This window comes from Fusarium poae, chromosome 1 (assembly GCF_019609905.1).
Source record: "Fusarium poae strain DAOMC 252244 chromosome 1, whole genome shotgun sequence".
In the NCBI taxonomy this organism is placed as follows: domain Eukaryota; kingdom Fungi; phylum Ascomycota; class Sordariomycetes; order Hypocreales; family Nectriaceae; genus Fusarium; species Fusarium poae.
In genome coordinates, this window is record NC_058399.1 from 6,767,790 (window position 1) to 6,792,071 (window position 24,282).

Consider the following 24,282-nt stretch of genomic DNA (forward strand, 5'->3'; position numbering starts at 1 on the left):
TGTATATAATAGAAATAAATATTCTTCGTTGTATCAATTACATAGGTGCGTAGTGATAATTCCGCGAATATTACTCCATCAGAGAAAGCATGAATTAAGTCATGAAAGTGACGCCACTATTGCTGTCACTCACACCACGTCCTCTGTGATTACCACCGACCTTGAGACTCCGAAAAGATATATTTGTACAATGACTTGGCTGCATGTTTTCTTAGAGGCACGTATGCAATGGTACCCCAATGGGCTCTTTCTAAATCTTCATGAATTAACATAACCTGGATGGCGACTCACGAAATTAATGGTTCGATCCGCTAACACGGACCGCCTGCTTGGGAGGAGCAGGAGCCAAGAAACGTTGTACTGATTCATCCGCAACAACGTCGCCCAATCATTCTCATATATCTGTCATGCCACGGAGCCTCGAGCCGCAATGGAACAACTCCAGCTCAGTCAGGCATGTGCAGCAGAGAACACTGCCCATTCGGCCGAGAATAGCACCGTTGGACATGATTCACTTTTGTGTAGTGCAGGACTATCTTCCATGTCACTATCGCGGGGAACAAGATCGCCTCAAGCACAAGTTCCGAAGGAAAAGCTGGGGTCTGCGCTCCCTTCGGCTATCATTCATGCAAGCGACCCGCTCGAATACCCAAATCCTGGAAAGATTGTCAGCCGTGAACATGCAGAATGTATCTATACTGTCAGATTCGGGTCGCTACAGCTGCAGCTGAAATTACATGTTTGATCCTTCGCAATGTACTCTTCGTACCTGGCCGCGACCTGCAGCAATCACAAGTTCTTGACAGCAATTGTCCCCTGTTCAACCAACCAGAAAGACCTCGGAACGCCAGGGCTGGAGAGGAAGCTGCTAACACGATACGCGTCAATAAAACATCAGGCAAAGAGTCTAATGTGCGGGGGACAGCCAACCGAAGTGCAGCGCTCCACACCTCATACAGTCTTGAACTGGGGAAACAGCATCGCTTGGATCCGAGCCAGCATGAGGCCTGGGGGATGTATCCTGTTGCGAGAAGCCAGTTGCCGTATATAGAATGTGACCTCTGCCGCCATGCCTGGCCTGTTTGCTTATCTGCTTGCTTGCTTGCTTGCTTGCTTGTCCAACCTGAAACCACAGTACTACTACTGCACAGGACATGCGGTTTGTTGCAGTATCATTGTCCTTCCTTACACTCGCACTCGCACTCGATCTCGACGCAGCTACCCGTCCCGCTGTTTGACGCCAAAGTTCATCTTGAAGACTTGAACCAATACGCACATACTCATGTATCTGCGGCATTTCCCGCATTCTTTGTTCAAACAGACAAACAAACATCGCCCACACCACAGACACGGCTTGCTGGCCAACCAGTAACGCCCGTCGTCAATCATTAGCCTACGTTGGTTCCGCCATCTATTCCAAGGTTACGACATCATAACACGGGAAGAGAAGACAGGGAAAACGACGGCACTGCTACTAACAACGGTCAATGTCCCTCTTTGGGCAATCAGGACTGGAGCAGCAAAGAAGGTCGACACCGGGAACTGGATATTGTTCCAGGTGCGATCAGCGGTTGACATTTTAACTTTGCAGATTGCGGGAATTCTTGGTCTTCAACACCACGCTGATCCGAAACCCTGGCACAAGCGGTTTAGGCGACCGACACCTTGAATCAGTGCCCAGCATTCATTCACAAAAGAGTCCAAGCCAAGGGTTAACTATCGGTTCCTTCAGTGCCCCTGCATGATCCGGGAGGCAATCCGGCGACCACCCGGATTTGGAAGTCGAATTACGCGGACCAAAGAAGGGTTCTAGAAGGGCTAAAAAGTCTGCAACCAGCCCCAGGGGGTCGGGAGAGTACCTACCTACCTACCGTTTTCTACAGTGCCTACCGGTAGGTACTAACTGAGACCTACACCCAAGTTGCCATATCTCGGTGCAGTGCAGTGTTAGGGCGGCTTCAGCTCAAGCCGCCAGTGTTTGCTAGCGGCGGTGAAACTACATCACCAGATTGATCAACCATAGCAATTACACCTGCAGCTGCACCTACACCTGCACTGTACTCCGTACAAACGGTAAACTATTAGCCCACCCCTGTCTAGTCCAGGCAAACCACCCCATCCCCTAATCCACGGGCATCCACATCCACATCCCCATCCCTATCCCTATTCATCGGCAAGCTTGCGCCAAAGAGTATAGTTTAGCCCAAGCCCAGGACGACAATGTCGGAATGGAGCGGATTTTACTACGCTTCTGCCAACCCCTTACCCACCTTTGCTCGAAAGACAAAGGCTGAAAAGGAGTGGCATCGCCCTGAAACTCCCCCGCGGTCCATTTCAGCTTCCCACGACATCAAGCCCAACAACACAAGACGTCCCTTTCGGCATACGAGGACCTCTAGTGGGAGTCAGCGTAGCGGTAGTCGCTCGTCGCACGAGTCGTCTCTCGTGCATTCCAGCTCCAGCCCCGTCGCCAAAAGCGGCCCCTCCTTGGGGGAAGACAATTCTCATTACTCGCACTCAAAAGTCTTATCATCTGACTCGCGCCGACAATCTTCAACGTCGACGTCAACATCACATAAACCTCCTATCAACCCAACTTCTACCACCGGCGTAACAGCACCTTTATCCCCTCCTATTATCTTCAATCGCCCCGTCATTATCGACAAATCCCGAGAACGCGAGCTTCTTTCCCGTCACTCAGGCGCGAGTACTCCTACCTACGGCTCTATTGATCTGAAAAATGTCACCATGTACTCCCAGCTGGAAGCAGGCAACAAACCCATGTCAGGGACAACGAAGCAATTAAACCTCGGTTTCCCTCGAACAGAGTCCGTATCTTCCACGAGCGGACAGACGACCGCCTCAAACCACACAATGACTTCGACAGATCCCTCCAACTCGTCCGACCCTGCGATGAAACCATTTATCGTAAGAAATGGCCGCACCTACTTCAATGATCCTACATCGTCATATCCTCTCCCTACCGATCTCACAGAACTTCATCGACAAAGCTTGCGAACGCTTCTCATGATCCAGGTCTATGGCGCACCCGTTTATACACCATTTATTCAAAACAACCCTCCACAGCGTGTGCTGGAGATTGGATGCGGCACAGGTTTTTGGAGTATGATGTGCCATCGATACTACAAGGATCGGGGCCACACCGGCATACATTTCACAGGCATTGACATCGCGCCTCTGGCACCCGGCAGTCCAGGATCCCCTGCCGAGCTTTGCAAACCAGACAAGGATATGAAATGGCGATTTATTCAGCACGATCTTCGCCAGAGGCCATGGCCTTTTGGCGATGAAGAGTTTGACTTGATCATGGTCAAAGACGCATGCCTCATGGTTCCAAGTCATGTTTACCAACTTTTTGTTGAAGAATATCTCCGCTTGCTCAAACCTGGTGGGGTTTTGGAAATTTGGGACAGCGACCCAACATTTCGCATGTTGCGACCACATGTCCCAAGTGCATTGCCAGGTTCAGAAGAGGCAGAAGAGCATGAAGCCGCACTTGATCTAGGTGCTTTTCTCATGACATCAAAAACGCCACTATCTGCGCCATTGAACTCATTCCTGGTTGAATACAACACATATTTGTCGCGAACTCTAGAAGGCCGACAACTGTCGCCTGTGCCGTGCTCTCTCATCAGCGCATTCCTCCTTCAAGAGGCAGAAGATATGATGGACATCAAATCAAAGCGTCTAGCAATCCCTCTGAGCGAAGTCCGTTGGGAGCGCGAAGGTGTCGGCGGTGTTGTTACAAAGGACGGCAAGTCGTATGTGGAGATGAAAGCCAAGTCAGCACCAAACCAAAAGGTTGAAAAGAAGACACTGACACCTGGACAATCTGCACTACGCAAAACGGCGCTCTTGACAGTTGCGCAACAAGTATCGGCACTGGAGCCTATTCTTCGAGATGCGAGCGGCAAGAGCCAGGATGAGTGGGATGCATGGGTGGCCAAGATGATGGCGGATTTGATGAGTGAGACTGGAACAAGCTGGGGAGAGTGTTTAGAATTGGGAGTATGGTCAGCGAGGAAGAGGCTGCGTAAGGGCGAATCTTGAGGTCACCACGGGAGTTGGAGTGCAAAAGCAAAATGGCGTCTTGAGGTGAACCTTAATGGACGCCCTGGCGCATCAATGTCTCATGATAGATGACACGCCTACATACATGGGGGACCTCAACGTCTCAGGTCAAGTCCCCACAGCAACCCTCACCAGCATCTTTTCTCATTGTACGGATACACATACCCGTACTTGTTCCCGTTTACGCGTCGGCGTCATAACGTTTTCTCAATGTGCGATATCTTTTCAGATAGTACCTATACCCATATGATTAGTAAAAAAGCAGGTTATTGGATGAGAGGACAGGATTTCAGGATAATGGAACTTCAGGGACAATTGGATTCTTTTTGACATTGGATGATTTGACTTGACCTTGGTTTAATCAAGTGATATGGTTGTGACAGAGTTTGGAGCTGGGTAACGTCTAACGATAGACAGTGGTTTGAAATGGCAGAAGATATGAACGCAAGCCATTCATAGACGATTGCAAGTGCTTTGACGCCTTGGTAAATGTTTGAGAGTAGACTTACAAAGCCTCGATCTCTGTGTCTCGTGTCAATAAATACTAGCAAAACGGCCATATTCAAACATACCCTTCTTAACGTATTCAGCCTGCGCAATTCCCTGGCGAATCTTATCCTCATCGCGCTCTCCAGCTTTGGAAATGAAGGCTTTGTGCAACCGAGGTCGAAAGTAATCAAAGCCAAGAGGATATTCTCTTCCTAGATATAGGAGCTCTATTGTACGTATCAGTGCGCGGCTTTGGACAAAGAAAATGTAGTCACTAACCCTTGTAGATGTTTATGACTTGACGTCTTAGTTGCGGGTTAGAACTCATTGTGGTTTATATGTTTGTGTATTGTTGAGAATCTCACAACAGTGCCTTGAGCTGATACCGATGGTCTATGATGATACCGCGGTACTTCCCCAGACTGTGGCGCAGTATCCACCGCTCTAATAAAAAATATTTCGCCTCGTTATTATTCAGCCACAAATACTTTCATCTCAACAAGCGTCTGATGGCACCATCACCAAAAGTTTTAATTTATTCCATATTGCCTACGATACCCTGGATTCTAGTGTTGCGCCAGTGTAGCAACTGATCAAGATATTAGTTGCCATGTTACCCAGCAGGATAGGATCTCAGCGTATCCTAAAACCGCTCCCTAAAGCCCCGAGTCTCGTTCGCTTCAAAAACTACAAAGAAGATCTTGCTGAAGACCGATGGCCAACAGGATTAACACCGGAAGCGAGGCCATTTCGCAGTACATGGACACACCCAAACAAGAACTACTCTGTGCCATTTACAGTGTACAATGTTCCAAACAACTCCGAGGCATTTATAAGATGGCCAACACTCAAAAAATTCATGCCGGCGCTGAATCCGCGAGCATGGAGAACAATCAAAGCCGGGGGATCCGTGGGTTCCAAAGTTGAAACAGCCCAACATGGTTCAGCCCGTGATGCCAGAGTAGAAAAACAACTAGCATTGATGCCTTACATGTACAATGACCTGGGTGTGTTGGTTTACGAGGGCCCAACTGAGAAACAGTTGCAGACCATAGGTCACATACTCAAGAAGCTAGTGAAACATGAGGGCAGACTGAATATTCGTGCATGGAACTCAACTGAGAAAAAAGTGCGCTTCGATAAATGGAACGTATACCGTTTGTCGGTAAATGAGAGTGATCATCTTGACATACGTTGGAAGGTGCGTGGGTAGATGTCCCTTGGCAAGAGTGAGGATACGACGCTGATTTTACTACAGAGAGGCTTCTTGCTCCCGAGTGGCCTCGATGAGCTTACTGACATGGCGCTAAACAAATGGCGACATGACTGGAAGGCTAGAAGGGAGGCCGAAGGGAAAGACGGTCGTTTACCAGTCAGATTTTCTAAAGACAGCAAGGAGATGTGGCTCTTGAGTAGCAAAGACGCCTTGGGCTCGATCAATGTAGGCTTTCCTTGTCACTCGGTCCAAGGCCCCAATGATCTGATAAACCTCGCAGGAAACCATCAACGGCCCTCGTGTCACTTCAGTCGATGCCTACGTTGCCACAGCAGTCTACAAAAGCCGCATTCAGATGAACATCGAGCTTCACACTGTAGGAACAAAGCGTTTCCTCGGCTGTGCAAACCTCCGACTTGAGCCAAGCGTCGACAACGGCGTCCAAGAAAAGGGATTGGAAGAGGTCAAGGAAATGGGCAATGCCAGCCCCGATGGTACTGAATCAGCGACGCGAACGCGCAAGCAACTGAGGGCAGTTGTGCGTCGTGATCTGAAGAAGATTTACAATATCGAAGCGCCAACCTCGATGGACCGGCAGGAGCCTATTGTTCACGACATGACCAGGAAGCTGTGGAGGCTTGAGCGATTGATTTGGAAGAAGAGAGAGGATGCTGTGAAAAAGGAGAGGAACGAGAAGAACAGACTTGAATGGGAAGCACAAAAGGCTTTGAGGAAGTCTATAAGGGCTCAAGAGAAGGCGGAAATGGAAGGAAATGAAATGCCTTTGGAAAAGAAAGAGAAATCTGAGGAAGAACAACGCCAGAGAGACGACGATGCCGCTGAGGGCTTGCATGATGAAAAGTCTACCTGAAGAGACAGTCATATTCTAGAGGTTCATTTGGCCATTGTGAAGAGCATTTGACCTCTTTACTATACTCTTCAACCGTCCGAGAACTCTAGGGCTATAAAAGTAGAAAAGTATAAAGTCCCACTTCTCAGGTCATTTTTGTCGAAAATGCTGGAACAGTACCTGGGTCGTTGGCGAAGTCTCGAAGTCAATCCAGTGAAACACTTACATGTACCGAGGATGATGTTTCTGCCGACCTGCAGTCAACTGCAGGTTCCATGGGTCTTCACCTCAGATGGCCTCGGAACACGTCAATTTTGATACTGGCAGTGTTCACATGTCTCCATCAAGCCCCTAATCCATGACTGGCGTTCAAACCGCCACACGTAACACGCAGGCATTGAATACAATCGGCACCGGTATCAAACAATTCCAAGTCACCCAAGGCTCTAAAGAACGAAACCAAGAACAAGTTGAATGCCACTAACTAATGACAAATACTGAGCTTGTGCCTGAGACATCCAGAGACATCGGGTTGCCTAATTGGGCAGCAGTTCAAGTGATGCCATCCAAAGCAAGACGTCGACTTTTTCATTTCCGAGAACACATGGACAATTTCCGGATCACTCTGAAGAAAAGACAGCGCAGCGGGAAGACAACCGAAAAGTGTGATATCTTCCGATATCACAGAACATCATGTCATGTAACGCTTCGGTCCATCCACACAGGGCTGACTCAAGTGGCGTCCATATGCAGCAGCACGGGGCATCCCGCATAACATATTGGAAGCTCCAACGCTCCCCCGCCCAGAACAGGGTCTCAAGTACCGGAGCTCAGCAGGTAGTTGTTGCATATATAGCTTCAATGCTGTTTAGTGATTCAGGCCATGGACTTGAGTAACGACATAATGCTTCATGAACGGTGCTCTGGAGCACTTGCCCTTGACACCATTAACAAGCATTATTTCTTTTCCGCAGAGGCCGGTTTGTTGTCCGCTCACCGTCACTTGACACCACCTCATGGCCTAGCACACGAAACAAAGTGCACAGGAAGCTGATGCAGGGTTGTAAGCTCAGTTTTGATAGGGCAAGTTAAACAGACAAGTGCGAGAAGTGCCGACGAGGGGTGGCAGCCAAACAGATCGCCCCCATCGATAGGGATCAAGCCAAGACCTAAGCGTGGTGCTGCGATTTGCTACGCAGCAGGGCAACAGCGATTATCGCGCTCCATCATGATTTTGTTCATTTGTAGTAACGAGATCGTGGGGTTGATGCTCGTTGAGACAACCGAAGTTGGTAAATAGCCACAATCCCATCAACAGCCTACGTGTTCGGCCTCAAAAGGCCTGAATGAAAGAGCATAATATAAATAACCTCACTGTACTTGTCTCGTACAGAGAAAACATTTCCAAGTTGGCCGGCCTCATTGAAGTTCATTCTCAGTCTGTGAATGGACGAGGGTCAGCAGTGGGCTCGCATAAGCAAGCACGGCCGTTTGAGTCGTGGCAGCAGATCACAGTGCGATGATTTCTTCGTAAATAAACCCATGTGGGTTGGATGATCAGCGTTTTTAGTCGTCGACTGACGACACATGGAAGAGGGGTTTTGTGGTGTTGATGTGTACAATCAGTGATTGTCAACCGCTGATCAAGAGGAGTTTTGAGCTTCCTGGACAGTGTGTCAAAAGTAGGTAGGCAATGCTAAGCAAAAATTCCAGAGGTTTAACTGCGCATTCTCTTGTCCCCTGTGCTGTTAACGGTCCGACAGCTTCATTCTGAGCAAGTGGGGTATATCAAAGAGTTGTGTGCATCTGCCAGGGAATGACCTGCAAATCTTTCAATGTAACCAAGCTCAAAATTGTTGCCCTTGTTGATCGGCTTTTGTCCATATCGAGACGAAGTTCGTTCTTGATCGTTGCAAAAGGACATGATAAAAAGCGGGACATTAAATTAGATCCAAAAACGGGCCAAGAAAAACTGCCGAAAGTAAATCCTTGACTGAGTCTAATGACTCAAGTACCGTCCTGGGGAGTTGATCATTATCGGTGAGTCGGGAAATAATTGTTAGTTGTTGCTTAAGTTGGGAGATTCCGATAAACTCGATGGGGTCTTGCAGCATGATTTGCAGCTTGTGGATTTCTGTGGCATCGAGGCTGTAGAGCATCCTGTAGTATAAAGGTTGAGCTTTGAGTACAAGAGCCGCTTCCTTAACTCTGTCGTTTCATCGTGTTTTTGACTTCCATGGTCATAGCCATGTCCATCCATGCTTGTGTCCGTCGTGCCCTTGTCGTGCAGTTTAGCGACTTGGAAAGAGTTGACCAATCCGTGTTGCTCTAAAATCTTTCCCCTTGAGCCAGCTCAGGGCCTTTCCCACAATGGGCAGCCCTTGGCGCCCACGACGTCAGTGAATTCTCTCGCGTCGCTTCCAAGGTATCGGCCGCCGTTCCAAAATTAAGAGGGAGACCGCCAGCTAGCTTAGCGATTAACCTTTGGGGGCGTTTCACTGGCTCATTCGTCCAACTTGGTTCGACATGTGTGTGTCGGAGTCTACCGAGGCAAGAGTTTCTAGCTCTATTGTTAGTGATGATGTTAACCATTAACTAGTTAGATGAGGCTGTGGTGATGTTCTTTTTCTTGCGTTGCGGAGAAGCCCTATAGTAGGTAGGAGCACGGCAGAGCCGGGGTGCACCCTGGCCACTACTTGCTTGTTTACAGAGCTTGTAAGCGATGGCGTGCGCACGCGATGTGTTGCATTTGTTCTTTAATGTCGACGTATAATCGGGATAAAGGCCAGGTCAAGAATTTGAATTAAAGCCATAGCGTTTTATGGATTATGTGTTATGACGATATTCTAAAGGTCAGCATATCTGTCAAAGCAAATATTTCGTGACGAATGTGGACAAGAAGAGACTTTGATTCCTGCCAATAATTTACCTTCTTCCGCCTCAACTCATCTCTGCTAAAAAGCAGGGTTCACACAGTAAGACGCACGGAGCGTTTCATTGTGGAGCATGTGACTCCTCTTCAATCGTCTATTTGATATTACTTGAGAAAAACTACTGCACAAAGCCATGGAAGACGACGTACATAGTTTTCCAACGGACATCGTTACATGGAAATGATATTCAAATCCAAACTCAATCATTAATCTGAGGGATTAGTAGGTAGATATTGAGCTTGTTGTATATAGGCCAGCCAGCTAGCTGTGCAGCAGTCCACCGTAGCGCCTCATCTTAACCAACACAACCTTGTTCCTGGGTACCTGATCTGTTGGCATTCAAGACGCCATTATGGCCCAGAAGTGGGATCTCAACGTGGCCGATCCACTTGAAGGATACATCCGTCCCTTATTGAAGCTATTCATTGTCCTGATTATAGTCATCATTGGCACCTTTCAGCTCTCATCAGCACAACTCTTCAATTCAGCCAAAGACTCCACTGATATCCTCTTTAACGCGCCTTTAGCGCGCATCTTGGAATAGACTGCCCTGCCCACTGCCCCAATTACGCCCCATCTAATGTGTCCCAAAACCCGGGCATCATTGGCGACTGGAGCCCTGTAATCATGCGAGCCACTAAGACTATAGTGGATTCTAGCACTCAGAGCCAGAAACAGCCGCGTAGAGAGGTACAGTGCGAGCCTTCGCACCCCGCTATTCCCGTTCCCGTCTATCCTTCCATTATCCTTTTTGCGTTCGGCCACTCCATTCATTCCTTTCTGTTTCCTTTTCAATACCTCGATCCTTCCACAAGCACGAGCCTGGCTTTGACAGCCAAAAAATCTCCTACCTCCACAAACAACAACAACCACTACCTCGCATTACTTTTTTTTTTCTTTTACCGTCCAATATTCTATATCAAAATCCCACTGTAAAACCACGTCGTAACCAGTCAAATCTTGTTGCAACATTACCTGCTTTCTGCGGCCCCTCGGCCGATCTTAGCAGGTTTTGCTTGTTGAAGTTGACTTGACTTGACGGTAGTTCCCCTCTTCTGTCGTCGCCCTTATCGTTTGATCTTAGCATTGTCTCGTCGTGTCTTGTTTCGTTACGACCGTTTACAATTCGAATGCATATGTCGGCCTCGAACTCTCTTTTCGCAACGGTCCGCCTCACAACTCTACCTTCTATCTGCCCGAGATCCCATTTTCTGCCCGCCGTACCGTGTTAAAAACGGCCGAGACACCATATCGCTCGAGTCGCCAACTTCCAGTTCCAAGCCCTTGACTTTGCAAGGCTTGTCCCGGCTGCCGGCCCTGTTCCCACGTGGTTCTCAGGTTCGACAGACTGTGGCAGCAAGACAAGTCGTTGCGCATGCCTCGCGCTCCAGGTTCGAGTAAGCGACAGCAAGGCGCCGCCAGTCACCGCGACAATCGCCATGAGAATGGGCTTGTAGGCCCTGCCAAGCGTTCCAACGACAAAAAGGGCTCAGGACAGCTCGATAACTCTGCCCGACGATCTGACCAAGGTGCTTCCGGTGCCCCTGGACAATCAACGCCCGTCAACGGTCACGCCAGCAGCCCGTACAAGCAGTGTGTCTATGATGCAACCAACGATACCCGTAACGACGACCACCGACGCTCTTCTCTCGACGCTGTCTCCGAGATGTCATCCGATTCATCCACCACCACTGGCCCTAGTGGTGTCGACTCTAGCCACCGCCAGATCGACGTCAATGCCATGAAGAACGCTGATGTCCACCGTGACTCGGGCCCGTTTGATCTTGCAACTACTGTCCTCAAGTCTCTTCCTATGCAGGACACGCTCGCTATTCTCATCATTCTTATGCATGTTCCATCGCTCTCACTTACCGTTATATACACCATCTTTACGTTCCTTACCTTTGTTCCTCCTGTCACCACCAGTTCCGGCATGAATATTAACTTGGCCGAGATTTTTGATGGCAACTCGACTATGCCCTCTCTTGTTACAGTTTTATGCGTCGACTTTTTCTTCCTTCTGATATGGCTCTTTCTGTGGGGTCCGATCCAGGACGCTATCCTGGATTTTGCTAAGCCAGTCATTGCTATTACTTTGGGAGGGGGAACAAGCGCAAGAGATGGGACTTCTAGGGGACTCACCACATGCTTCACGTGGGTGATAGGCCATCATCTGCTCCGAGGGACCAAAAACCATTGGGGTCGTGTGGCTCGCCATATACCTGAACATTGGCGTGTGCCAAATGTTTTCAGCAGTTCACTCGAAGCTACTTCCAGCACATATGATAAAATGAGTGCATACGGATGGGTCAGGAGTGTTCTAGCTATACACATCCTGACCCAAGGCATCGTACGATATATCCGAGAATGGTATCTAAGGCGTGAAAAGGCCAATTCTTCCGTTGGTGCCAGTGATCCAGAGGCTGGAAAGCCACCTAGTGTGGCTGGCGACACGACCAATGAAGGGGGGTTTTCAACGCCTGATACCGAAACAGGGACATCGTCGACGTCTACGGCACCTACGACCAAAAAAAGAAGAAAGCAAAGCACTCAAGTTCGTCTTCAGCAACCGCTGTGGGCAGCATTGGCAAGCACCAAAATTGTGGTGGTGAAGGAGTATGAGTTGTCCCATGCAGCTTCAGAGTCAGCTGGGACAAATGCTACCGACATTCACAATCTTGGCAATGCCCCTTTCAACAATCAACCCAATCAAATTTGGATTTCCTACATTGGTAGCGATGAAGTATGTTTTAACACTAGCTATTTTCCCGAAATCGACGATGACGAGACACGCTCTGTTGAATCCTCAGGCGAGGATTCAAGACCCGCCAACATTGACACCTCAAAGCCATTCTACGTCAGAGTCAATAATGCTGTTTGGCAGCCCACACGCATGTTTCCAATCGAGGAGTCTCCCGAAGATTCTCACGAAGGCGTACGCTGGACAGGCGATATCTACGGACTCAGGCCCGCATCCAAATATGTCTGTGAATTTCTTGATAGCCAAACTGATGAAGTTCTGTTCTCAACCAGTATCAGAACTGTTCAGGCGACTCAGCGCGAGGCGGACGGCGTCCCGCCTCCTGTGACTAATGCCCAGCGCTCTCTTCATCCGGATTCACCTGCCACGACATTGAGAACATCGATTGCCGCGGTCGAGGCTAAGCTTGGCGAAGAGAAGTCCCGCCTCAAGACTCTGCGAAAGGAATACAAGAACCGCGCCAACGCACTGCGGAAGGACAATGAGTTGACGGACAATCAGCTCTCCTCGGCTGGAAACCATGACGAAAAGTATCGACAGAAGATTCGTCAGCAAGAAACCCAAAAAGCCCAGGCAGAGCGTGACACCCAACAGCTTACTGAACAACTCAAAAACTTTGACACTGCTCCTGAACTTGCTGAACGAAAAAAGAAGGTCGAGAAGCAGTTCAGCAGTGAGAAGAAGGTTTTTGAGGCAGCGCAAAAGACTTTCAAGGAGTACAAGACCGGGCTCGAGAAAGAAATCAAAGCTAAGGAAGTCGAGAAATCAAACCTCAACACCCGTCGAAATAAGGTCGCCACGCGTATTGCCAAGGTTGAGAACGAGCTTGCCAACATCAACGATGCGAACAACCGTGGCCTGGACGAGGCGGAACGACGTAACCAACAGCGTTCTCACTGGCAAGTTCATGTTGCCGGCATCGAAGCTAACTACAACGAGCGACTGGCCCATGTCCGTGCCGATAATGCCGGTAAGAGCGAGGAGATTCGGCACTTTCAAATGCAGTTGATGAGTATGCACGAGTTTATGACCTCGGGCAATGGCATGTCATACGAAATGATGCCGCCTCTCGATGCTGGCCACCCACAGCTTGGACCTCCTTTCCAGCCTGCGACTTCGAGTACCTGGAACCCTGATCCTACGGTTCCTCCTCACTACCCAACTGGTCTCTGGTCGGCTTCTGACAACATGCTTCCTTCGGCTTCGGCTCCCACGCTCCCGTCCCTGTCCCCTTGGCAACCTCCCCCAACCGCCCCACCATTTGAGCCGCGCATGAACCGCTCGCGTGGACGCAGTTCAAGTATGCTCAGTAACATCAGCGGCTTTACGCAGTCGAGCGGCGAGGATTATGCATCACCCCCCATGGACTCTTACCAGGTCAAGCACATCTGGGCGAGTCGCACCAAGGCCAGCGGTGGCGGTAGCAGCGGCAGCGGCAGCAATGGTGATCCGACAAGCCCCAGATGAGCACAGCATGAGCATGTTCCGTTTGGGTCGAGGATTTGACTATCTTGCATTGGGTGATACATGGCTGCGGTAGAAGTTAGCGGTTTTTTAGTTCGATTTCGGCAGGCTGCTGTTGGATAGTGCTTGCAGCGAATAAAAGTAGTGACTTTGATACTGATTGTCTATCAAATGGTGACATGCCGTATTTACGTCAGAGCCTTAAATTTCTAGATTCTGAGAAAAAGGTAAGTCTCAATTGTATGTAATCATAACTACCAAGGTATATCAATTTGTCTAATGCTTGAGTAAGCCTTTGCTTTTATGATATGATATTACCCTAATCCCAGACTATAATTTTAGAAGAGTTAGGTGGTGGCTTTCTGCTAGTCATGTCAGTCAGTTATGGGTTCCAAGCAGAGTATGTCTGCATCTTCCGAATGAGGCTTATGGGATGGGATGTAGGAACAATCTTTCGTAGCTCTCTGTTCATCCAGGCAACAACTCGGCATTGCTTTGTGTCACTTCTAGGGTTGTATCGAGGCATTGTTCTCGATACCATGCGTGTTTGGATGCGTGTCGGACCATGTTGAGGAGCCTCTAGGGAAGAGTATTGAAGATGGGGAGATGAAGAGAAAAGTAGGTGGTGAAGTAAGTGAGTATGAGCCTAGAGAAAAGGCCACGCAACTTAAGATTATCATTTTATCTTTAATGATTAGCATTGCGATTGTCGACATTCAACCTTTTATCGCCAGCATAAGGCTCACCATTAAACTCATCAATGTATGTTGTGTAAATAAGCACCAGCTCAAACGAATTTCCATTAATAGTGACATATTCGTACAACATCGCCATATAATATATATTGAGCCTTGCGAGATCTAATATGAACAACAGGTGCCGACAACCCTATACCACCAAAGGAAGAATTCTTGTTTTTTGAGTGACACATGTTGACTCAACCCGAATATTCATAACAAACAGCTGATTGACAAGAGATCCCAAAGTAAGAGCATCGAAGAGCTTGTGTGGTGGGACGCACAAGCACTTATTATCTACGAGATGAAATCATAACTGAGACTGGACTTATTCCGGTCCTGAATGTTATGATATAGTCATGTCGCCTTTTCTAATACCAAGGTTGAATTATCCCTCTTACCAGGACAAATGCTGTACAAGTCATGCCACTTCACTTACAATTTGGCTCAAAAGAACTGTATGGTAAACTATCTGCACGACAGTGGTCTGTTTTTATGAATATGAATGCCTCCTTCAGCCAGAACTTATATCGTAATATCATCTATGATAGAGAGTACAAAATAGAAATAATTGTCCTTACTAGGTACAGTCAAAACTATCAACTATCTTCTCCTCAGCCCGGACTTGCACCTCAAAAAGGGGTCGCAACCCTACCCTAAACAATCAGCCACACACCCCTGTAGAGCCACAATCCAACGCCACATGTCCGGTCACTCAGTTGTCCATCGACCCAGGAGACGACAGCTCTCAACACAACAACTTGAAGTAACCTGCGCAGTGTCGTTATGTGGTCAAGGTGACCTTATTGCCCTAGATATAGTCGCCGGGAGATGCATCCAATATCGCCATGGATTTCGTGAGTGTCTCATCCACAGCTACTACCGCAGCCAAGACCTTCAGCTAATTGTCCTTCATAGTGGTCGCGCTTATTGAGCCCTCTTTCATCTGGGGGCTCCCGCAAGGACCTCGGACAGGATCCTGCGAAACGACTACAGCGATTCGAGAAACAGTACAGCCGCTTATTAGTGAGGCACCAGCCGAAGCCCTCCGTCCCCGACAAGCACTAACCACTGCAGAACGCTTGGAGAGCGTCGTCCAACCTGTCTCGCGATAGCGACGCCGCAGAAACCCTGGAAATCCGCCTCCAAGACCTCACCAACATCCTCAGCGACGAGAGTCGACGACCGCTACCGCATCCATGTATTCAATACTGCTCGATCAAGCAAATCTACGTTCCCATCGGCAAGATCGCTACGACCTCGTATAACGAATGGATCATTAAGGAGGCCGTCCTTTTCTTTGCGACTTTGATCGAAAGTGAGGAGGAAGCCTTTGTCGAGAACCAGACCTTCTCTTCCAGTCTGACAAACCTCCTCGTACGAATCACCGGTCTGAACAGTGTGCGACTCGGCCTCGATACTGAGTCGCGCGTCGTCGAACTTGCCTTCAATATCACCACCAAGATCCGACTGGACCCAAGTATCCTCCCAGCATGGTTCAAAACGCATCGCGGTGTGGCGCTCCAGAACAGGGAGAAGGAAGACAGAACCCGCGATACCTTTGTTGGACGGACCCAAAAGGCCGATTTTCCTCTCTTCTATATCCTCATGGACTATATTCATCATGAGGGAAAAGTAGGCGACTTTGCGCGGACAGGATTGCTCTACATTATCGAAGCAGCGTCGAGCTCAGGACCTCTGGAACAATGGATTGTTGAAAGTGACCTGTCGACATTGATGGCGACAGGTCTAGGCGCCTTGTACAGCCAGCTCAGTCGCAAACTGGTCGTTGACCATCTCCCCCACAACCTGCCCCCTATTCTTGCATTTTCTGATTATGAACACCCTACATCCAACTATGAAGTCATTAGCTCATGCTCTCCCGAGTTTCAATCTCACCTTGAAGTTTTCCTCTCTCACCTATTGTTCTGGCAAGACGTCTTGAACCACTGTCGATCGGTTGAGGTCAAGTCGACTCTGTTGGAGCACTTTCAAGTTATTTTCTTGCAACAGTTATTGTAAGTTATTTTATCCCTCTGCGTGAACCTTGCTGACAGTCCAGATACCCCTCGCTGCTTGAATCCTCTGATATTGACGGAGGTTCGTCAGTAGCTGTTTTGACTTATCTCCGCCGTATCCTAGAATCTCTTGACCACCCTGACATGATCAACCTTATCCTCCACTACCTCTTAGCACTACCCGATCACGTCGCCTCCGATGGGCCTGGCTCTAGCTCATCTGTCAGTAAGGCTCGTAAACGAAAGTCAATGGATTTGGCCACAATGTTGGCGGAGAGGGCAGAACCAGCTGCGACCCCTCTGCTCTTCAACCTGGTCGATCTCATTCTCGCATGTTTGAGATCGCGGAATCAACAAACAATTCATGTTACGTTGCAATTGGTGTCGGCTATTCTCAAGCGACATCACCGTTACGCCATTGTCACTCTTCTGAGGACTGATAACGTTCCGGTTCAAAATGCTACCCGAACTGTCGGTGCTCAAGAGCAAGAAGTAGAATTTTTCATGTCGTTGGCAGGGACAATAGGTGGCGAGGATGATTTTGATGAAGTGTATCAACTTGTTCTTCGAGATACTATGACTAAACTTGAAGCCCATCCTTGTTCGCTGAAGCTTGTCGCACCCAGGGCGTCTACGAGTAACCAAAGGCTGCCTGACAGTCTTCCTGGAGCACCCAAGGATGTCGGGGACCATACTCTTCGTCCAGATGATCCTCTTCTCAATTCGCTACTGGATCTTCTGGAGACGTTCTTCGTTAATCAAGTTGAGACAAATCTCTCTGTGACCGAGACGCTTGTTGATTTGGCTGTCTGCGGTTTCATGAAGATTGAAGGGTGGTTAACTCGCAGCCCGAGCTCTTATATATATGATGATGCCGTGAAGGAGAAACATACCCCTGAAGGAGAAGAAGCTACAGAGAGCGACGACGACGACGACGATGATGACGACTTGGGAGATTTGCCTTCTCCGACAGCAGAACAAAAACAACTTCGAGCTATGGAACAATGCCGCCAACGACCGCAGTGGTCTCAAGCTTCGCTACCACGTGTTTTCAGTGTTCTCAGACGATTGGAAGAACAAGTAGCTTCCTACAAGAGAAGCATTCCCCACTTTGACGAGCTGGTGCAACAAAGACGAGATGCATTCAGAACTGCGGATGCAATGTTACACCATGCGGGTCCCACGCCAAGGCCGACCCCCATCAGTGAAGACCCCCCTGATCGACGCAGCTTTGAAGAGCCATCACGCAGTACATCTCCTTCCCGGCCGTCGGCACTGGAAGGCCTAGCGCACCGTCTCCTGTCCGAATTGGGAACCCCAAGCCGTGCTAGCAGCCCGCGAGGACGCAAGGAGCTTGGCCGTGCGCCTGGCAGCGGAAATGCGACCCCCGGAAAACCTGGTCTGACTTCTCCAAAGGAGGCGTCCCTTAGTCGGGGGCGAGGCACTCCTGTGCTGAGCCATTCTCCGGAGAGGATACAGGGCACTATCGACCCGATGCAGAAGGCTAGGGAGGAGGTGCTTTCTCGACAGACAGCTGAGTTTGCAACTATGGGCCAAACTATCCTCTCTAAGAAGGTGGGATTACCGCAAGTCGAGGTTGAGCCTGTTTCTGTCAAGTCTGATATTCCTGTCAAGTCCGATAAAGAGTCGGCGCGCGAACCGAGCGTAACTGTAGATGGACCAGAGTCTATTGAAGAGGCTCCCACTGAACAGGATGATGCAAAGAAGGATGAGTTAGAGCACACTGATGAGGTGGTCAGTGAACTGGATGATACGAAGAAAAATGAAGCAGATGATTCTGTGATTGAAACCGCAGAGCAACCCCCCGCTGAAGTTAAAGAGGATGGGGAAACAAAGCCTGAAGGTGCCGAGACCGAGACTGAAGTTCAACCTTCAGGAGCCGAACCTGCTGAGGCTGTGCCTGAACCGACTGAGCTGCCCAAAGCTACTGAGGTTGACGATAAGGATCCCAAGATAACTGAGGTTTTCGAGGAACATGAGCCTACTAAGGAGCCTGAGACTCAGGAGCTAGTGGACAAAGAGCCAGAGGTCAATGAACCTGAGACCAGTGAACCCGAGGTCCAGGAGCCAGAGGTCAAGCCGCTAGAGACCAAGGAGTTGGACGTTGAGGAGACAGCGGCGGAGCAGCCAGAGACCAAGGAGTCTGAGACAGAGGACTCCACACCAAAGGACCCCGAAGCAGAGGAGAAGACAGAGACACAGCAACATGAGACTAATGACACTGAAATCGAGAGCCATCAACCCGAGGAGCCCAGTGAGGCGCCCAGGCCTGAGACTCCTCGACCAAAATCTCGACAGCAAACCCTGGAGCCAGAAACTCCGCAGCCGCGAGTACAAAAAGAGAACACAACGACCGTGTCAGTCTCTCACGTTGTCACCAACGTGATCATCCTGCAATCTTTTCTCTTTGAGCTTGCTGCTCTCGTCCAAGTCAGGGCAGGTCTATTCGACGAGGTACGATTTGTGTAAGGGTAGAAATTGAGCTAGAAGGTGCATTATTCGGGCGCGATTCACAAGATCCTCACGATTCATGAGCAGATGGCATCGGTGCGATTGTTTGATAGACAGGAAGGGAAGGGAAAGGAAAGGAATATTTATATAATGCATACCGAGACCGTAGATCCGGATCTGGTTGAACGTAACATTCACTTTTGACTCGTGGTAGTGTATCGTGACTTTGTGTATTGAAAAGAACCCAACGCCGGCTAGAAATGCGTACATATGTTACATGATTCCCATACTTATGGGTTAATTTCATCCCATTCTATCCACCTTCTGATGATATCATCGACAGCTTTGATGCCCTCTCTTGTGGCTTCTACCTCGAACCACTCACGATGTTCTCTACCACAAGCGGCACACTTGCCCGCATCCGCCTTGAAACCCAATCCTGAAAGCTCTAGGTGTACCAGCCGCTCTACACGGTGTACATGCGGCGTCATATGTGGAACAACGCCTGAAGATTCCTGTGAACCAGGAATATAGGGGTAGTATCGCAAAAGCTCAACTTCGCGGCCACATTGGCGCTGCCACTCGTTCAGTCGGCGCTGCACGTTAGATGCGCGGCCGATCTTGAGGAGCATGGTGCTCTTGGAGTTGGCTGGATCTGAAGCTGCAAAGCTACGCACGGCGTTGCTTGCGCTTCGCGAGCGCGATTGGTTGTTTGGTGACGGGGGTGCTAGGAGAGAGCGGGCTGCGTCAACGGGCGCGGCAGATTTGGACTGAGAGGTGGGAGTGAGCCAGAACATGTAGATGAAGCCAGGCTCTTCTCCACTTCCGAACGGACGGGACATCTCGGCCATTAGCGCTGAGGCGGTGGTGGTGTCGAGAGAGTCGGGGATGAAATCTTTGATGGTGGCTGTCCGCGAGCCTGTTGATTTACGTGATTTGCGGGATGATTTGCCGCCGGATATGTTTTGTGATGGGCTCAGTCCTTGGTTGGCCGCGGATGTGTGCTGAACAGGGTGTGGTTGTGGACGTTCCGGTTCCTCTTCATCTTCATAAGGAACCGAAAAGCAGAAACAGCACAACAGAGACGACTTTTTCGATTGTGGTTTCGAACTATTCATTCTCCCGTTGCCATGTTTCTTTTCGTTTAGATCCACCAATCCCAATCTGTCCGTCAACGTATCCAAGCTCGTGCGACCTTCCAGGATTGGTGTCCCATTAGGACGCGGGCCAGGACTGGATTGTGCTGAAATGTTGGCTTGTTCGCGATGCTGCCAGCAGTAGAGATTCTCATCGCGTGGATCAGGGGTGACGGGACGTCTGCGCCTGTCGGTCTTTGGTGGGGGGTTCTGCTGAACAACTGGGCGGCGACATGGTTTTCCGTTGGATGTCAGGCCGCGACAAGTTCCTTCGGTGAGTTTTGAGTCGGAGCGACCGAGATAAGACTCGGGAGTATTTGCGACAAAAGGCATTGTTTCTGTGTTTGTTTACAAAGAGCGGTGGGAACTCAATGGGAGAAAGAATTGCGGAGAGGGAGAGAGAGATAGTTGTATATATAGGTAGGTGGGATGAGAGATCAGAACATGATTCAGGGATGGTTGAAGGGATGACGAAGTGTGTTCAAGGCCAACCAAGGCGTGTCCGGAAGCTGGTTCGTTTGTTCCCGTTCGTTCCCCATCCCATGTTGACCTGGCTTGGCTTCTGCAGTCGCGACCAAGTCCAAGCATGGCGGCGGCTAGGCAAGGGGAGGGATCCGTGATGGAGAATGAGTTTGCAGCTAAGTGGAGAGTATGTTTGAGTTGGCAGACAGTAAGTGGCTGTGCGTGGCTGTGCATGAGCCGTAGGCTGAATTGAACCCTGCATATGAAGTGATGGCAATCTTTATGTGGCCAACAACTCAGCTCGGATGCTGTAGGAATTAAACATGTGTTGTTTATGCTTTGCTTTGTTTTTTTGATGCTTGGTGAGTTGGTGATGATATGTTGGTGTTGGTGTTGGTGTTGGTAGTACGTGTTGAGCTGATCAGTGCACTCTATTTTTACAAAATGAAACGTCATCCCCAATGACCGGTTAATCCCTGACAGATAAACCGGGGACTTTCCTGAATAAGAGATTTTGGTTTGCCTTGGATACGGCAGTTGTGAATCTTGATGATTCGGTGCCTGAATTGATTTTTTTTGTAATGGTTGAGCAGGTGGAACAAGCCCCAGGGGAATCAGGAACGAGAGAGATTAATGAGATATAATTCGACAAAGACAAAGTACCTATGGAGTAACTTGTAGCGAAAAAGTAAACAATCAATTGTATGCAGCTGATTAAACGCCGAGCCGAACGAACCTATGCTGGGGGGACCCTCCTCAACCGCGACGGGATGACAACTTATAACGCCCGCCAATAAGAACCTTGATAAAGCAAAGACACAAAACCCTTTGACCATGAACTTAATTCGTATCCGGCGCCAATGCACTCTTCTAGTCTAGTTAGAGCGATGGTGAAGGAGAGGATGGACAAGACGATTCTTCTGATGATCCCTGACTCATGAAGTTGAAGCCAACGATGCCTTCTGCCACGATTTTATTCTGGCCTGTTGCAAGACGTGAATAGACAGAAACACGACGTCCAATAATTCCATCGCCCCCAACTTCAAGTGATAGTGGCCCCTCGAGTTGCGATTCGACAAAGTGGTTGGATGCCGTTGGCGATTGGAGAGAGAATTGACGAAATAGACCACATTCGCTTGCGTTTCTTGTCAAATCACCACTAGAACTTTTCAGTGTTTGTTAATACAGACTGATGGACTGGTGGAAGTGAAGGAAGCTCACTGTATAATGATGTGTAGATTAGAGAAATTGTTTATACTGCATTCCTCGTTCGGGGTGAGTCTTGCATGTGTCGCGCTTGAACTTGATGGACTTCCGGGAGTGTGAAAGGCGAGATCACCAGAGAGTTTGGAAGAATGAGAGTTGAGGGAGACGAGAGCACCTCCTCGGGGACGGTTTGTATTTTCAGGGCCGCACATTATGGTGATCATAGAGAAAAGTTAGTGATTATAGACAACAGTAGATGAATTGTAGTAGATATAATATAATTATTGTACCCTTTTGTCCTGTTTTAGCATTCTTCTCATAGTCTCTCACGGTTCCTCCCGTCAAACCTGCTCATATAAAATCAACCAATCAGAGACCAGATACATCTAGCGTGTTCCCGAATCGGGTAACTTTTGGGGGTGAGCAAGTTTGAGGGGAAATGCTCTCGAAACGACAACAACAACAACAACTCGAGGACCTTGATGAACACTTTCACCCACTATCACTCACTATCTACTGTCTATCTACCTATCGCTATAACAAATACTACCAATTAGAGACTAATCCCTCTTCCGTCATGTTTCCCCTACTACCCCTCCTCCTTCTCCTCACTTCACCTTTATCCTCTCTCTCTGTCAACGCTGAACCTGACCTTGCTTCTGAACCTATTCAACCCTCAGATAACATTCACTCTTATTCCGCCATGTCTGTTGGAACCTACTCTCTTCCGGCGTTGCCGTACGCCTATGATGTGAGCCAGTCCCCTCTAATCATCAAGAACAACCAAGCTAACAACAAAAAGGCCCTTGAGCCCAGCATCTCTGCTCAAATCATGGAGCTTCACCACTCCAAACATCACCAAGCCTACGTGACAAACCTCAACGCCGCTCTCAAGAACTACGCCACTGCTACTTCATCTAGCGACATCGCCGGTCAGATCGCCCTGCAGTCCGCTATCAAGTTCAATGGCGGTGGTCACATCAACCACTCCCTCTTCTGGGAGAATCTCAGTCCCTCCAGCTCCCCAGACTCCAAGCCCGACAGTGCCCCCACGCTCGGTGCTGAAATCTCCAAGACGTGGGGCAGCATCGAGGCTTTCCAAGAGACCTTCAAGAAGACTCTGCTAGGTCTGCAAGGCAGCGGCTGGGGATGGCTGGTCAAGGACACGCAGGGCTTGCGTATCGTTACCACCAAGGACCAGGACCCTGTCGTGGGAGGGGAAGTGCCCATTTTCGGTGTTGATATGTGGGAACATGCCTACTATCTGCAGGTACGTTACAGTTACAGTGCCACAGACAATTCATAACTAATATGGGTGTGCAACTATCTAGTACCTCAATGGAAAGGCTGCTTATGTCGATAACATCTGGAATGTCATCAACTGGAAGACAGCCGAGGCTCGTTTCACTGGCTCCCGTGAGGATGCATTCAAGGTCCTCCGAGCTTCCATCTAGATTGGGTTGACATAATCAAGAACGAGTTATGACGCTACGAGACTCCTTCATACCATAGTACCAACTCATCTATTTCCAGATGACACAAATTACAAAAACACCCAACCTCAAGCTTTATCAGCCATGCAGTGAAACTCTACAAACTCTCTAGCAACGTGCTCAACATCCGACACTCAGTCTCGGATAACCACCCAAGACCGTGGCCTGCGTTTGACTCGTGCAGCAGCATGCCGTGCACTAGTATCTATCTTGCTTGACCGCCAAGTCTTTTCATTGTCCTTCTATCAATTACGCCTCCAAATGGCCCGCGAAATGCTCTGATCTTCTTCCCCTTGCCGTCTCCCCTTTCGCTCCTATTATGCGGCCACATGCATGTTCCCGTCTACACGCGTGTTTGGCAACGCCACGTATCTAAATATGCATACACATCATCCGACGATGACTTAACTGAGACCTCGGTCCTAAGTTTTGTATCACCGTCCTTTTATCAGCTTGTACATGTGAATCATGTGTCTGTGCTTGTGTAACTCGCCTACATAGAATAGACGCAAGGTCCGGCTTCACGATTGCGCACAATGGGAAATTAAAAGAGAAGAAAAAAGAAACGCCAACGAATCTTGACTGAGGCGTTAGGAAGTGCTCGACTAAAAAAACAGGGAATGAGCCAACCTGCGCAAGTGACTCGATGTAACTGTGAGACGTTATACTGACTCTCAAGTGCCAGCTCTCACTTTATCCAATTTCTCCCTATTTTGACATTAGGTAGAGAGAGAAAGAAATGAATCTGGAAGGGCATCATCCGTATGGGATGCAGGCTCGCTCGGCTCAAAGCATTAGCTGTAACAAAGTTACCCGTCTACAGGCTTTCCTTGACAAAACAAGCATTGGTGTCATGGCATTGCCGGAAGCCGAAGGGAAGGGAAGAGAACTGTAACTTGACGGAAGGAATATTATATTAACTCTACGGCAAGACGAAACGTGCAACGCGGACC

At 49.0% G+C, this 24,282-nt stretch overlaps 8 protein-coding genes across 8 annotated transcripts; 5 read left to right on the forward strand and 3 right to left on the reverse strand.

Annotated features, from left to right (window-relative positions):
• Window positions 1-2,220: 2,220 nt before the first annotated feature.
• Window positions 2,221-4,071, forward strand: FPOAC1_002186 (uncharacterized protein; the record flags this gene model as incomplete). Its single annotated transcript, XM_044846768.1, has 1 exon — window positions 2,221-4,071. One exon carries the CDS (start codon window positions 2,221-2,223, stop codon window positions 4,069-4,071), a length of 1,851 nt encoding a protein of 616 aa, XP_044712684.1.
• Window positions 4,072-4,317: 246 nt separating this feature from the next.
• FPOAC1_002187 (uncharacterized protein) lies at window positions 4,318-4,909 on the reverse strand (the record flags this gene model as incomplete). Its single annotated transcript, XM_044846769.1, has 3 exons — window positions 4,318-4,328; window positions 4,665-4,808; window positions 4,861-4,909. The coding sequence occupies 3 exons, from the start codon at window positions 4,907-4,909 to the stop codon at window positions 4,318-4,320; spliced, it is 204 nt and encodes a 67-aa protein (XP_044712685.1).
• Window positions 4,910-5,191: 282 nt separating this feature from the next.
• Window positions 5,192-6,668, forward strand: FPOAC1_002188 (uncharacterized protein; the record flags this gene model as incomplete). Its single annotated transcript, XM_044846770.1, has 3 exons — window positions 5,192-5,782; window positions 5,840-6,022; window positions 6,078-6,668. The coding sequence occupies 3 exons, from the start codon at window positions 5,192-5,194 to the stop codon at window positions 6,666-6,668; spliced, it is 1,365 nt and encodes a 454-aa protein (XP_044712686.1).
• Window positions 6,669-10,955: 4,287 nt separating this feature from the next.
• Window positions 10,956-13,808, forward strand: FPOAC1_002189 (uncharacterized protein; the record flags this gene model as incomplete). Its single annotated transcript, XM_044846771.1, has 1 exon — window positions 10,956-13,808. The coding sequence occupies one exon, from the start codon at window positions 10,956-10,958 to the stop codon at window positions 13,806-13,808; it is 2,853 nt and encodes a 950-aa protein (XP_044712687.1).
• Window positions 13,809-15,390: 1,582 nt separating this feature from the next.
• Window positions 15,391-19,050, forward strand: FPOAC1_002190 (uncharacterized protein; the record flags this gene model as incomplete). The annotated part of the gene is made up of 4 exons (XM_044846772.1): window positions 15,391-15,399; window positions 15,461-15,568; window positions 15,620-16,560; window positions 16,605-19,050. 4 exons carry the CDS (start codon window positions 15,391-15,393, stop codon window positions 19,048-19,050), a joined length of 3,504 nt encoding a protein of 1,167 aa, XP_044712688.1.
• A 272-nt stretch (window positions 19,051-19,322) lies between these two features.
• On the reverse strand, window positions 19,323-20,501 carry FPOAC1_002191 (uncharacterized protein; the record flags this gene model as incomplete). Its single annotated transcript, XM_044846773.1, has 1 exon — window positions 19,323-20,501. The coding sequence occupies one exon, from the start codon at window positions 20,499-20,501 to the stop codon at window positions 19,323-19,325; it is 1,179 nt and encodes a 392-aa protein (XP_044712689.1).
• A 1,008-nt stretch (window positions 20,502-21,509) lies between these two features.
• FPOAC1_002192 (uncharacterized protein) lies at window positions 21,510-22,048 on the reverse strand (the record flags this gene model as incomplete). Its single annotated transcript, XM_044846774.1, has 2 exons — window positions 21,510-21,795; window positions 21,852-22,048. The coding sequence occupies 2 exons, from the start codon at window positions 22,046-22,048 to the stop codon at window positions 21,510-21,512; spliced, it is 483 nt and encodes a 160-aa protein (XP_044712690.1).
• Window positions 22,049-22,413: 365 nt separating this feature from the next.
• On the forward strand, window positions 22,414-23,290 carry SOD2 (Superoxide dismutase [Mn], mitochondrial; the record flags this gene model as incomplete). The annotated part of the gene is made up of 3 exons (XM_044846775.1): window positions 22,414-22,587; window positions 22,639-23,106; window positions 23,168-23,290. The coding sequence occupies 3 exons, from the start codon at window positions 22,414-22,416 to the stop codon at window positions 23,288-23,290; spliced, it is 765 nt and encodes a 254-aa protein (XP_044712691.1).
• Between the last annotated feature and the right edge of the window lie 992 nt (window positions 23,291-24,282).